This window comes from Thamnophis sirtalis, unplaced genomic scaffold (assembly GCF_051295495.1).
Source record: "Thamnophis sirtalis isolate CommonGarterSnake01/CBP01778 unplaced genomic scaffold, rThaSir2_p1.2 scaffold_5, whole genome shotgun sequence".
Classification (NCBI taxonomy): domain Eukaryota; kingdom Metazoa; phylum Chordata; class Lepidosauria; order Squamata; family Natricidae; genus Thamnophis; species Thamnophis sirtalis.
Window position 1 is genome coordinate 138,173,028 of NW_028261385.1, and position 15,928 is coordinate 138,188,955.

General features: G+C 42.8%; 1 protein-coding gene across 1 annotated transcript in view; it reads right to left on the reverse strand.

The window, feature by feature from the left end:
- Nucleotides 1-321: 321 nt before the first annotated feature.
- Nucleotides 322-15,928, reverse strand: part of KCNS3 (potassium voltage-gated channel modifier subfamily S member 3) — a 29,885-nt gene continuing 14,278 nt past the window's right edge. Inside the window, exon 3 of the mRNA XM_087715171.1 lies at nt 322-729. Coding sequence (XP_087571297.1) covers nt 692-729 — 38 coding nt within the window. The 3' untranslated portion in view covers nt 322-691. The remainder of the gene's footprint in view (nt 730-15,928) is intronic.

Sequence of the window (15,928 nt, forward strand, 5' to 3'; positions counted from 1 at the left end):
ATGAAATATTTGTGTTTTTTAAAAGAAATAAAACCGTTAAATGAGAAAAATGCAAGCAAGAACCACTCACACTCGCCGAGGGAAATTGTTCATTTCAAAACTTTTATTAGTGTTGAGGTAGCCTTTCCTTCTTGCGAAGAGGTTGGGTGAGATATCTGCAGAGTTCCCCTGCTGAAGTTTCGGTTTTTATTGACATTGGTAACAACAAGAAGCAGAAGAGCAGCAAGCAAATACATAGTTCTCAGTATCGTCATTGTCATCCAGCAGCCAAAGTCATGATGGAAGTGGGGGGGGGAGTGTTTGGAGGGGCTCGAAGGGCTGGTGCTTCGTTAATTCACGGGGAGGAGGGAACATGAAAAGAAGGTCACGTGGGGGAGCTGGGTTCCGTATAAATTCTTTCCCTGGCCCATAGTATAAAATGAGGCTATTAATGGTACATATGGCTTGCTTAGGGTGGAATGGGAGTTGGCAGGAAGCCGCAGCAGCAAATGCACAGTTAAGCAGTAGCGAAATTTGCTAATAGTGCCTCATGTTTGCCACTTACTGCTTCTCCCCTAGTGCTGTGAGAGAGAGAGAGAGAGAGAGAGAGCCTTTAACCATCCTGATTTAGTTGGGTTGTTGAAGCATCTCGTCAACAATACATGGATTCATTTGGCTGTGCTTAGTGCCCGAGGTAACCAGATAGGTTCATTCACAGATGGGTCTTCGAAGAGACTAGCGATGCACGTTCTAAATGAGGGAGACAAACACACACAACACATCTATATATACACATGTGCTTATATACATATATAAACGATAAGGCTTGGTTTCTTCAAAGTCAACTTTCTTATACACAAGTCAAGGATGTGCTTGGAAACGACAACACTGGCCTGCTGATAGCAATAGCACTTAGGACTTACATAGAGCTTCACAGTGCTTTATAGCCCTCTCTAAGTGGTTTACAGACTTGCCCCCAACAATCTAAGTCCTCATTTTACCGAACATGGAAGGATGGAAGGTTGAGTCAACCTTGAGCCGGTGAGGATCGAACTGCTGGCAGTCGGCAGAATTAGCCCATAATCCCGCATTCTAACCACTGTGCCACCCTGGCTCTAATGGGGTTCTAATCGTTCTTTGTGTCCCTAAAGAATATGACTATTCCTCAGTCCTCCTTCCTTCCTTCCTTCCTTCCTTCCTTCCTTCCTTCCTTCCTTCCTTCCTTCCTTCCTTCCTTCCTTCCTTCTAGTTATTGAATGCCTGGACTTTATAGAGGTTACACAAGGTTGTGTTTTTTTTTCCTCCTTAACAATGCAATGATTCAGAGAGGCTACAGTAGCTAAAATGCTGTTTTAGAATAATATTATAATGAAACCGCTCAGCCCTGGTCTGCTCCCTTTCTCTTTCACCTCACAAAATAATGCAACACAGCCAAAATTCAACTATGAAATATTAGATCAGATTACGCTGTTCAAAGTCAGATAAAGGGGCATTTGCAGAAGGTTGCTCCTTTCCTTATTCTGACAAAAAACAATGTTGCAGCATTCCACTGCAAGCTCTGTTTTTTAATTTTGGTGTGTGTGTGTGTGAGAGAGAGAGAGAGAGAGAGAGAAAGAGAGACAGAGAGAGAGAGAGAGATTTGCTACACACATAGAAAAAGAGACTTTTATCACAATACTGTTATTTTGTTAGGAAAACCTTTCCCCTCTGTGAATACTACTGATCAGACATCTTCCAATTCAGGGGTGGGCTCCTGTACTGGTTTGTACCGGTTTGCTTCGCGCACCCACCAGCCGTGGGTTGCTTGCGCATGTTCAGTTGTCTGAAAATTGTTCTGTGCCTGCAGAGAACCATGCCAGTGACAGCAAAAAAGACCAGGGAACTGGTTATGGGGCGTGGCCAGCCTGAGTCGCTACCAGTTCTGTGACCCAGGTCAAATCGCCAGTACCGGTTCAATTGAACCGTGCCAAACTGGGAGTAACCCACCTTTGTTCCAATTCACATGCTGTTTGGGTATATAAAGAATCTTTCCTGGTTCTATTTGTCCTCTAAAAAGAGGCTGACAATATGGGTGCGTCTTATACACCGAATACAGCATTTTTTGTCTCCTGAAGTCCCGCTCCCTTCACCAAAATGGCTGTGCGTAGCCTTATGAAGGCTTTCAGACAGCTCCTGGGGGCTGGGGAAGGCAGAAATGAGCAAAAAATGGACCGTTTTTTGCCTCCCCAGCCCCCAGCAACACTCTATAAGCCTCCATAAGGTTATGCATGCATTTTTTTAAAAAACGGACCATTTTTTGCTCTTTTTTGCCCCCCCCCACCCCCAGGAGCACTCTGCAAGCCCCCCTCCCAAGGCTATTCATGCCTTTTATTTGAAAAAAAAAGGGCCGTTTGGGGGAGGTTTGCAGTGTGCAAACCCCTTTTTTCCCTTTCGGAAAGTGGTTGATGAGTTTTAGGTTGTCAGCTATTTCCTTCTCCAGCACATGGATAAATACACCTGGAAACATCTACCTACTTACCTACACATACGCTCTCTCCCTACCTACCTACTGTATTTATCTCTCTCTCTATTTCTCTCTCTCTATCCCTTTATCTACCTACCTACCTAACTACTCTTTCTCCCTACCTATCTACTGTATTTCTCTTTCTCTCTCTCCCTCTAGCTACTAATATATCTACCTACCTACTCTCTTTCTCCCCCTACCTATCTACTGTATTTCTCTCTCTATTTTTTTTTCTCTCTATTCCTCTACCTACCAACCTACCTACTGTCTCCCTACCTATCTACTGTATTTCTCTCTATCTCTCTATTTCCCTCTCTCTATCCCTCTACCTACCTATCTACATTCTCTCTCCTTACCTACATACCTACTGTATTTCCCTCTCTATTTCTCTCTCTCTATCCCTTTATCTAGCTACCAACCTACCTACTCTCTCTCTCTCCCTACCTATCTACTGTATTTCTCTTTCTCTCTCCCTCTAGCTACTTATATATCTACCTACCTACTCTTTCTCCCCCTACCTATCTACTGTATTTCTCTCTCTCTATTTTTCTCTCTATTCCTCTACCTACCAACCTACCTACTGTCTCCCTACCTATCTACTGTATTTCTCTCTATCTCTCTCTATTTCTCTCTCTATCCCTCTACCTACCTATCTACATTCTCTCTCCTTACCTACATACCTACTGTATTTCTCTCTCTATTTCTCTCTCTATCCCTTTATCTAGCTACCAACCTACCTACTCTCTATCTCTCCCTACCTATCTACTGTATTTCTATCTCTCTCTATTTCTTTCTCTCTATCCCTCTACATACATACCTACCTATCTACATTCTCTCCCTACCTACCTACTATTGTATTTCTCTCTCTCTCTATTTCTCTCTATCTATCCCTTTATCTACCTACCTAATTACTCTCTCTCTCTCTCTCTCTCTCCCTACCTACCTACTATATTTCTCTCTTTTTCTCTCCCTCTATCTACCTACCTCCTTTTTTTTAAAAATTGCGCCTTCAAAACCTGGGTGCATCTTATACTCGGCTGCGTCTTATACTCTGAAAAATACAGTACTTTCAAATTCTATTGATTTCAGGATGAGAATTCAACAGATGCCTAATTGTTCCCACTGAAATTCATGGAACTTTACAATGTTTTATCCTGACCTGCAGCATCCTGCTTGACTGACTGCAGCTGCAGCACAATATGAGGAATCTTACAGGTGTTCTGGGTTTTTTAAAAAGTGAATTCACCAATGGACTTTCCAGTTAGCCATTGACTTTGGGGGACCGAGCTACATCTGAACTAGATGAGCAATGGCCAGGTGGATCCCTGGGCAAGTTTGATTCTGCACAACATCCCTACAATGTCGTTGCCACAGAAACACCTGCAGGGAGAGCTTTTTGGAATAACCTCTTGGCAGCAGTGATCTACCCGGATGTAGATTATTGCTCTTGAGTAAGCTACTCTTTCACAACTATGATCAGAACCTAAAACTTCCAATATCTGAGCCTTTGCATTGAGAATTAAATGCTGGCATAACCAGCCTCTTTGTCTTATCTACAACACTTACCAAGCTATCTGGAAGCTCTGACACTTGATACGTCAACCTGAGAATGCTTTACTGCTTCGTCCACAGGTCCTTGACTATTGAACAAAACTGTGTGTGCCTTAAAATCTTGGACTGGGCGATGTGTAAATCTGCCTTTAGCTTAAACCGGAGGTGGTATTCAGCCGGTTCTCCCCTGTTCGGGCAAACCAGTAGTGGTGGCTGTTGGAGACTCCACCCACCCACACCAACATTATGTGCAAGCTTTGCGCATGCACAGAAGGCGATTCGCATGCCCAGACGTGGCGCATCCAAATGAAACAAGCGCACACGCACCATCACATTTGTGAACCAGGAGGGAAAGTAAATGAATCCCACTGCTGGTTTAAACATTCTAGGGCAGGGGTGTCAAACTCAAGGGCCGGGGCCCAGATCCGGTCCGCGGGATGCTTAGATTTGACCTTCAGGGCCACCCTGGAAACAGTCCATTTTCGGTGGCAGAGCTCTCGGGCCGCCACAGGCACCCCTGACATGAGTGACGTATAGCCGGCCACCCCCACCCTGCCACAGGCACCCCTGACATGAATGACGTATAGCCGGCCACCCCCACCCTGCCACAGGCACCCCTGACATGAGTGACGTATAGCCGGCCACCCCCACCCTGCCACAGGCACCCCTGACATGAATGACGTATAGCCGGCCACCCCACCCTGCCACAGGCACCCCTGACATGAGTGACATATAGCCGGCCACCCCCACCCTGCCTCCCAAGGTCAAACTCAATGAAATCGAGTTTGACACCCCTGTTCTACGGGGATTTAATGCTAACCTTGGGCTGTTGTTCTTTGCAGACTAAAGATCTGGGCTAAAAAAAACCCAAACTATTCATTAAGTATAGACAAAGTAATATCTGCCTATGTTTATGTACGTAAGTTTATGTACTTAAGAGACTGAAAATAGGATTTAACCAAGTTAAATGAAATGGAAAGGACGTATAAAAATAATGACGATAATAATTGGGAAGGACCAGTGACGTGCAGTCAGGGGAGGCAGAGCCTCACCGCTGTCATCATGAAAAGAAAAAAAATGTAAAAGGAAAAAAGCTGAGCTAGTTGCTGCCAGAGTCACAGTGGATGACTCTGCTTAGTGCTTAACTGTTTAAAAAAGCCTCTAAAAAAGTGCCCTCTACAGGAGGAGGCAAGAGAACCACGTGCCTCATTTAGTCTATCTTTATGATCACTCGAGCAGAGTTAAGCAAGGGTTAAAAGCCGAAAAATTCCTTATGTAGATGAGGCACGTGGTTCTCTTGCCTCCTCCTGCCTCCCCTGACTGCACGTCAAAAGCCGCTTTCACTGGGAAGGACTCAATAGCTAGACAAAAATGCCATATTAAATCCGAACATCTGGCTAACTCTGCGACAAACCATTAATAACATTCCTTGAGCTAATACCCCAATGAATTTGGTGCAAAACTATTTACGAGGTGGCGCAGTGGTTAGAGTGCAGTACTGCAGGCCACTTCAGCTGACTGCTATCTGCAGTTCGGCGGTTCAAATCTCACCGGCTCAAGGTTGACTCAGCCTTCCATCCTTCCGAGGTGGGTGAAATGAGGACCCAGACTGTGGGGGCGATATGCTGACTCTGTAAACCGCTTAGAGAGGGCTGAAAGCCCTATGAAGCGGTATATAAGTCTAACTGCTATTGCTATTGCTAAAGCCAACAGCAAATGCAAGAGGCTAATGTGCCACAGTGACATGCAGTTTGTTTGTTTATTGCTGTGGTTCTTAACACTGTCTTACATTCCTTACACCTCCTGGTCGCATTGGAAAAGCTTCCAATGATGTGTGACTTAGCGCTTCAATGAAAATATCCAATGCACAGCACAGATCATTGCGGGAGACAAAGATTAAAGTCCTCTTACTTAGTTTCAGACATGAATCAGAGTGCCCTGCTTTTGAACTTCAAATTTAAAAAGCCATCCAGGCCACAAGCATAGCCCACTGAACAAATTGGGACCTAATTTTAGAGCTGTCGTCAGCCATGAGAATTTCAAAGCAATTTTCCAATTCATCCTAATGGTCAATTTTGGCTCTTGTTAAGTGCTGATTCAATCGAGCGCAAAACTTTGCTATCCGTCAAAGCCTCACAGACTGAGTCAAGTGCACATCCTGTGTGACATTTATTTAAAACTAAGTTCTCAAAGTCATAGAAAGGGTGATGTGTCTAAATTTCTACATCCTACCTTTTTTTTTATTAGGGAATCCTTTGGAAACTCTAAACCAGTGTTTCTCAACCTTGGCAACTTGAAGATGTCCGGACTTCAACACCCAGAATTCCCCAGCCAGCATTCGCTGGCTGGGGAATTCTGGGAATTGAAGTCCAGACATCTTCAAGTTGCCAAGGTTGAGAAACACTGCTCTAAACGTCTAAAAAAATAAATTTCATCTTTTAATATTTATTAAAAGCAATATTTATGGGATGCCAGTCACTTATTTTTCTTCCCTTTTTGTCTCTATTAGTTGTCATGCCGAATGATGGCCTTTATTAATGTTTAGACATGTAAGGTACTTAATCTAAGTACAGGGCGGAGCATAACCTTTTCCTAGGGGGTCACAGCAAGATCGACAGCAGTTTACAACTTCCGCGACACCTCATTTTAAAGCCCATAAAAAACTGAATTGAATGAGCTATTAAATGTTAAATTTGCTTTAAGAATGGCTGGAAAATTCGATTCGGAAGAACAAAGGATCATTGACAGAATGTCAGCAATTGTTAAAGGAAAACAATGTCGAATTTTGGGGCAATGACGTCTGGCCGGGAAATTCGCCAGATCTCAATCCGGCAGAGAACATTGGGGCCATAATTAAGGATGAAGTGGAAGCTCTGATGATTCAGGAGCAAGGTCAAAATCGATATTCGGTTGAAACTTTGAGAATGAATTTGGAAACTGTGTTGAAAAATCTGGAAAATCGAACGGAACTGTTTGAAGATTTGTTGTGTTCTTATCCACCTCGTTTGAATGCTGTTCGAAGGGCTAATGGTGGTCATACTGACTATTAAATCGTGTCAATAAACTCAGTTTTTGATGGGCTTTCGAATGGTGTATGAATTATTTGTGTTGTTATTACAAGTGTTGCTGTGACCCCCTAGGAAAAGGTTATGCCCCGCCCTGTAAATGTTAAGAAAAATACTGAGAAAAGACAACATTAGACATTTAATCACACACAATTTTTGGCTCATTCTGCTCACCTAAAATGGTTTTTTTCAGATTCTCATACATCAGAGACATTAACATTTTCTTTCCAAGTATATTAACTTTCATTTACAAAGAAAGCAATGGACAGCACACTAATCACATTTCCCCCTTTTCAATAAGATTATCAAAGCCAAGCTATAAAATTTCTAAAGAATCACCAGATAGCAGCAAAGAGGTGCAAAAAATATATATATACTGCCTGCCACCTAGCGGTTCTCTGGGGTTTTGCACCCCAAGAGACTCGTATTGAAGACTACAAAAGTAATACTGCTTTTTATAACAAAGACTGGGTTTTAAAAAATCATAGCTTTTTAAAATGCTATTTTTTTCTACTAATTAAAAAAGATATTGCTTGGCATAGATTTTATATTTCACAAGAATAGTTTTATGCATAAATTGATCAATTATTAAATATAGGTAGGTAGGTAGGTAGGTAGGTAGGTAGATTTTAGATAGATAGATAGATAGATAGATAGATAGATAGATAGATAGATAGATAGATAGATAGATAGAATGATAGATAGATAGATAGATAGATAGATAGATAGATAGATAGATAGATAGATAGATAGATAGAATGATAGATAGATAGATAGAATGATAGATAGAATGATAGATAGATAGAATGATAGATAGATAGGTAGATAGAATGATAGATAGGTAGATAGAATGATAGATAGATAGATAGATAGATAGATAGATAGATAGATAGATAGATAGATAGATAGAATGATAGATAGATAGATAGAATGATAGATAGAATGATAGATAGATAGATAGAATGATAGATAGATAGATAGATAGATAGAGAGAGAGAGAGAGAGAGAGAGAGAGAGAGAGAGAGAGAGAGAGAGAGAGAGAGAGAGAGAGAGAGAGAGAGAGAGAGAGAGAGAGAGACAGATTTATATCCATTTCACATATTGGGTTTTTTGACTTTGCCTGTAGTAACTTAGCTAATTAAAATGAATGTGTATATATCCTGTAACTGTTGGGATGGGGTATATGTATATCTACTTTTTTGAAATTTGTGCATGTATTTCCCATGGGTTTTTAAAATTACAATAAAAATATTAATTCATTTGGAAGAGGGAATGAATAATTGAGGATTTAATTTAAGATACATCATTATTCCCAGGCTTCTGAGGTGGCCCATCCACCAGAGGAAGGCGATGCTCCGGGATCGCCCTCCTTAGCCAGTGAGGGGTCAGTGACTGGAGAGGAGCCCATGTGCAGGCTGGTAATGTCAGACGATGAGGATTCAGGAACGCAGAACACCCCAACCTTGGCTGGTCTCTTTCAGCCTTCTCTATTCAAACAGTTGTTAAGCAAGGCAAAATCTACAGCTAAGCTGGGCGGAGGCTCTTCTACTCCCGCTCCAGATTCTTGTAAGGATCTAACGCAGGGGTGGGTTTCTCGCCCCGTTCCAACTGGTTCAGTTGGAACGGGGCCGGCGGCGTCCTCGTGTACGCGCGCAGTGCACACATGCGTACTAGCGTCTGCCTGACGCTCCAGCTGCCCCTGGAGGATCGCGCAGGCACTGTATGCGTCCTGCGCATGCATGGAAGCGCAGAACTCATCAAAACCGGGTAAGGACCGCAGGCGGGCGAGCGGGCCCTTCGCCGTTCCCGGAAGTTACTTACTTCCGGGTTCGCCGACCAACCGGTTCGCAGGGACCTCCGCAAACCGGTTGAAACCCACCCCTGATCTAACGCAAACTATCTTTGCCAAGACATCCCTAGACAAAGAAGAAGTACTAATTCCACGTCTATTTCTGGAGGTGGTCAAGAGTCAGTGAGCCCAACCTGCCACATTCTCAAATCCTGAGGTAAATGACAGGAAGCTCTATAATATGGAGCAGACCTTTTCCCAGGCTCTCCAGGTTCCTACGTTTGACACCCCTGTCGCAGCCCTATCTTCCTCAGCAGCGGTAGTGGCAGGAGATGTAGCGGACAAGCTGAAGCCTGAGAATAAGAAAGCGGAACTCATCATCAGGAAGGGTTTTCAGGCTTCAGCTTGGACCATTAAGGCAGCAGCCACAGCTTCCTTTTTCAATAGGACTACCTTGTTGTGGTTGCAGCAATTACAGGAGCGCACATCCCCGGAGGACGCCCGCATAATGAAAGATCTCATTAAGATCATTGCGGCGTCCCAATATTCTGCGGATGCCACTCTTGATCCTGTTAAATTTGCTTCTCGAGCTTTGTCTGCCTCTGTAGCCTCAAGACGTCTCCTGTGGCTAAAAAATCTGGCAGGTTGATAATGTCGAAGTTTCACGTAACATCAGCACCATATGCTGGCGGAAACCTCTTTGGTGAATCCTTGGATCCCATTTTGGTTGAGACCAAGGAGAAAAAGAAAGTTCTCCCATCTGTGACTAAACACCAAGAGACCCGCCCTGTGCTGTATCGCAGATGACATTTCTTCTGTCCCTCTGAGTCTGAATTCCAACAGAACAGGTATTGGGGTTCCAGGGGGGATAGATACGTGGACTTGATCCAACTGTCAGTGTCTCCACTTTGGAAGATCCCCAAGGAAGAGATTTGCTTGTGCCAGGGGGTATTAATTCACCCAGAGCCTTAATGGCTAAAACTAACCGCCTGGCACTTGAAAGGGACATTTTGAGTACGGCCAAGGTTTCTAATAGGGTCATTTCCACTTTGGAAGCAGCCAGGAGGCCATCGACCACTAGAATATATAATGTGACGTGGTCTGTGAAGTGGTGCGAAGCGGCATCCATTGCTGCAGAGGACACTTCGGTGCCTCAAGTTTTAGGTATTTTGCCAGACAGGTTAGACAAGGGTCTAGCATTCAACACCTTATGACGCCAAATGGCGGCGCTGTCCACTATCCTGCCAGGTGAAGGTCAGGTCCCCTTATCTCATCTTCCTTTAGTTAGGAGATTTTTGAAAGGGGCGGCCAATCTTGTGTCCCCCCCCCCCCGGTTATACACAGGTTTCCTACATGGGACTTGCCTTTGGTTCTACAGGCTATGACGGACACTCCCTTTGAACCGATTTGCTCGGTCTCCCTTCAGCTTCTAACTCTGAAAGTGACATTTTCAATTGCTATAACATCGGCTAGACGCATTTCCGAGCTTGGGGCGCTATCTTTCTGTAACGATTTATGTATTTTCCACCAGGATAGGGTAACCTTGCGATTAAATCCTGCCTTCCTACCCAAAATTAATACTCCGTTTCATAGGAGACAGGAGATAGTGTTGCCCAATTTTTGCCCAGCTCCGTCTCACACTAGGGAGCGTCTCTGGCACAGGCTGGATGTCCGTAGGGCACTAAGATTTTATCTTAAGCGAAGGGCTGCGTTTTGTAAGTCAGAAGCTCTTCTGGTGTCATTTCAACCATCCACGCAGGGAGCAAGGATGACATCAAACACAATAGGTAGGTGGTTAAGGCTATTTCCTTGGCGTACGAAGCTAAAGGCAAGGTCCCACCTCAGGGTATCACCGCGTATTTTACTTGTAGTGCGGCCACCACAGCGGCATGGACGACTAGAGCGCCATTTGAGGATATCTGTAGGGCGTCTCCTACTTCATTTATTCGACACCACAGACTGGACACTTATGTGTCAGCTGAAGCATCATTCAGACGTAGCGTATTGCAGCAGGTAGTGGTCTCCTCAGCCGCTACAGAGTCCTGAATTATTCCCTCCCTTTGGACAGCAGCTTGGGTACGTCCCACTGGTAGCACCTCCCACTCTTCATCATTGAGAACGACCATTGGTACTTACCTGAACGTCGATTCTAATGAGGAAAGTGGGAGGTGCTATCTTCCCACCCTAAGTAAGATAGCGGCTTAGGGGGGAGGAGTTTTTTTCCCTTGTGATATTTCTTTCAAATTTACTCCCTATGACCTCAAGGAACTGGGCAGAAGGAGTAGAGGCGTGGCTGCAGCAATTTCTCTCAGTCTATGGACCAATCAGGATTGACGATAGCCCACTGGTAGCACCTCCCGCTTTGATCAGTAGAATCGACGTTCAGGTAAGTACCAACGATCGTTCTCTTCTATTGGCAGCCTCTCTGGGTCAATGCGAATTTTTAATACATGACAGCATGTATAAAATATCAGTTTTCAAACTGTTGATGCAAATATGTCCTTTCCCAGGCTCACTGCTCACAACTGCTTCCACTTGCAAAGGAATACAGAACCATTTTGCTTTGCTGAGAAAAATGCCAGTGTCCAGCCTTCAAGACAGCTGTGCAAACCTTGGCTGCTTTAATACTCCGAGGACAAAGCTGCAGCTGTACTGCGCTTGTCAAAGCACTTTTCTAAGTGTTTTGCGCAGATAAATACAGACTGACAGGGACCGATAATTAGCGGTTATACTGTGATCCAGCCGCCTGGATACAGAAATGTTACATACCATTAAGTTAGCTCTTAGCAGGTTTAAATAAATACAGGGCTACATGGTCTGTTTTCTAAGAAATGCAAATACAAGAACTGAGGTCCACTTACAATATGCCCTAATCATGGTTGGACACTTGATTAAAAGATCAGTGTCTTTACTAGTTGAATCCAGGCAATTCAGGTAATTAAGAATCAACCTCGTTAGTCACGGGTCACAAGTTAACAAAAACATGATAGCAAGCTGTAGTATAGTGGCTGCCATTTCTAAGACCAACTGCAGATTATACGGTGAATAAACATAAGAAATTGGTGAAAAAATAAACTATAGGTAGTCCTCAACTTATACTAATTCTTTAATAAATTTGAATTTTGAGGAACTTCTAGCCTTGGATTCTTATTTGATGGAGGATACTATTTGGAACCCTGACATTAGTTGCTTAGCAACCATTCCAGAGGTGGGTTCCTACCAGTTCGCACCTATTTGGTAGAACCGGTTCGTCAAATTTACCGAACCAGTTAGAAGAGGTTCCACCAGTGGACCCGGAAAGCAGGCCACACCTACAGAAGAGGTTCCAAAAATTTTTGAAACCCACCACTGGTCCTTGGATATGATTATTCTACACTATCATGCTCATATTTATAAAACTCAGTGCCTCTGTGAAAGGTAAGGATGACTACTGCGTTTGTGGTGCAATCAGAACATTGCGTGTGTTGAAGTTGTTTTAACGCAAACCAAAGATGCCTTTTAAAAAACAAGTTTACATCATATTCTTATGCATGCCAGTGCTGTGTGTGAGGTAATTTAAGGTGGTTCTGACAAGTGTCGTCGGCATCTTCATATCCGGTCACATGGGTGGCAAGCCACTCCCATCCAGTCACATGGGCAGCAAGCCACTCCCACAAAGGAGGCCACACCCACAGAGTAGGTTCGAACAATATTTGAAACCCACCACTGAACCATTCCAAGTTACAACAGCACTGAAAAAAAGTGACCCATGGCAATCTTTCACACTTATGCATCATCCCCATGGTCATGTGATCAAAATTTGGGTGCTTGGCAACTGACTCATATTTTATGATGGTTGCAGGATCCTGGGGTCATGTGATCACCTTTTGTGAGTTTCTGACACAAGCGAAGTGAATGGGGAAGCCAGACTCACTTAACAACCGTGTTACTAACTTAACAATGCTGTGATTCACTTAACAAGTGTGGCAAGAATGGGGCAAAATTTTCTATAACAAGTGTTTCATTTAGCAACAGAAATTCTGGGCTCAGTTGTGGTCGACCTGCAGTAAGGAAATATAATTTATCTGTATACTTATAGTATAGTACAGTGTTTCTCAACCTTGGCAACTTGAAGATGTCTGGACTTCAACTCCCAGAATTCCCCAGCCAGGTTGAGAAACACTGGTATAGTATATAAATATATATACTATATGTTTATACTTCTCCATTCATAGTCTTCTCCATTGGCTTTTGCCTATCACAACCTGGCTGTGAAACTCCACAAGTGTCGATCACACAACTGCTGGAACATTGCAACTGTTGTAAATGTGACGACTGGTTGTAAAGTTATCAGCCCCATCACAATTGTGAATGGTTGGTAAAGAGGACAGTAGTTAAGTGAGGATTACAAGTATCATTTACAATTGTTTATTTTCCTTGTGAAACCCAACTATTTAGAGTACCTGATTGATTTATTTTCAATTCATACTTTTGTTCATGCACCCAACCAAGATAGTTCTAAGAAGCCATCAGAAGTATTCTTCATATATTTATTTTAGTTTATTTAAATTAATGTGATTTGCTGGTCTGAAATCTTATAATTTGTCTACATGAAAATATTGCCTTCTTTTTCTCTCTTTTCATTTTGGAGCTGAGCTGCAGCCCACAATGCCTTTGTTTTGATGATGATGTAAAAACAAACATAGCAACATGACTTAAACATTTTGAAGCTTACAAAAAAAGGAAGAATTTTGTTGGCAATCAGCATCCTAAACGATAAAAGGAAGCGATACTAATGGCTATTTTGGCATCAACTAAAATGAGATCGGTTCCAAAATTATTTCTCTTACCAACAGCTCACAATCAGCAGAAAATGTGACTGCATCAGAAGTTTCTGCATCAGTGGGAAATTTCCAAGATGTACCTACTGTACATGGTGCTATTCACTCTTTCCCTTTGTCCTCAACAGACTCTTCCCTACAGCAAAACAGAACTGGAGAATATACTCTCCACTCATGCAAATTCCTTCCAAGACAGTCTCTGGAATAGTAGAACAATCCAACATTATGGTGGCTGCTTTGGGTGGACAAATTTTAGGGGGGTGGGAAATAGATCCTGCACCCGTGGGGGCGGGGGGAGGGGGACAAGGAGGATCTTCAGCTTCCAGAATTCCAAGCTACAAATACTGTACAAGGGGTTGCCCTGTATACATAACAAACAAGTGTCTGGTTAGGAAAAGCTGATAGATGATAGCTATATTATGATATAACTCAACCCAGACTTTTTCTTTCGTGCAGTTTATGAGGGAAACAGTATACTGTCAAATGGCCTTGCATCTCTTATCACACCTCCACTTTCACAAATCTTATTCTACTCCCACACATAATTGACTGTTATTCAGTCTAACTCATATCCAATCCATTCTTGGATATACAAGAGTCTTTAACTTTATTTACCCAACTTCTATCCAACAACTAGTATATGCAGGAAGAATCAAACATTTACCTTGAGGAAGACATTTAGGGGAGACCATGCGCCCACTTTGAATTTTCTGATTAGTTCATGGAGAAAAGGGCTAGCATAGAGAATTGCTTACAAAATGCCTGGCATTTTAAAACACATACATACCAATTTACTACATGTCAAACTAGTCCTACCCTCAGAGGCATTTCCATTATTCCACTGTGTTAATATTTGTATGTTGCAAATAAATATTATGCTGCAGATTCACATTTAGCCTTACAGCACGACAGCCACCTACTTTTAAAATTAAAATAATCTTTTTAATTAAAAGGGGGAAAAAACCTGTTTAAACAGTGGGTATCAAGGAAAACGTCTTGACAGCACACTGGTGCCTTCAAGAACCAGACTTCCTCCCTTCAATTTAAGTGGAAAAAGATTAAGCAACTCCTAAGGATCCCTTTAGGGCCTTTGGGAATGGGGAGGGTTGAACATTTTGCACCTATTTTGAAATCTGGTAAGGATCGAGGGCATTAGCATTCCTGGAGCACCTCTACACTTACAGCAGGGAGTAACATTAATTAAGAAAAGACTATTCTATGCACACAGGCTTTTGCTATGATTTAAACGCTACATGATCAGGAATTTTAAATCCTTTGTGCACACAGATGGTTTTCCTCTGTAATGTTGTTTCTCCTTACCTGCTGGGGGGGCAAAGGAACGTGACAACTGGGATGAGGCAGCCCCAACTATATTCTCATATGATTACCAATCAGAACAGATGAAACCCGCCAACAGGGATAAAGTAAATCAGGAACTTCAAATGGGAGTCTCACACAGGGCTAATCTAAAGGAAAAGTAATTATTTTTGTTGAAAATAATTCTGTGCAGGCATCTCCTTATCCTTACTGCCCAAACATGTCTATTTCTTTAGCTTAAAAACAAAGTATACTCAAAGTAGTTAACCAAGTCCAAGTAAAGTTTTAAAATAAGTGGGTTATTTCTAGAGATTAGCGTTGCATAACTGTGAAAGTTTTCACAAAGTGTTTAAAATTTGTATTTTGGAGATAGTAGAGTCAGGAGAAAAATCACCAGGGGTGGGATCCTACTGGTTTAACAACCGGTTTACTGAGCGCACGCTTTGCAGTTTACAAAGAAATCACCTTACGCATTACTGTTAGGGAGGAAAACATCTGAGGCATGGCAATCCACTCTGCTGCGCCTATCAACTGGGCTTCAGCAAAGGGAATATAGGTGAGTATAGCACAGGGGTGGGCCCAGCTTAAGTTGGAGAGAACCAGTTTGCTCCCAGCTGATAGTCAGAGTTACTGGTTCACCCAAAGCAGTACAATCCTACTCCTGAAATCACCCACAACTGCAGATAGTTAAAACCGTGACCCGTCAAAACCGCGGAGGACAAAATCGTGCTCGACGAAAGCACGCATGTGACGTCATCACAGCGCGATGAAAAAAATTAAAAATTGAAATAAAATTAAAATTAAAGCAAGCCGATTCACATAAAGGTAAGGGTTAGGTTTAGGGTTAGGGTTAGGTTAAGGGTTAGGGTTAGGTTTAGAGCGTTAGGGTTACGTTTAGCGTTAG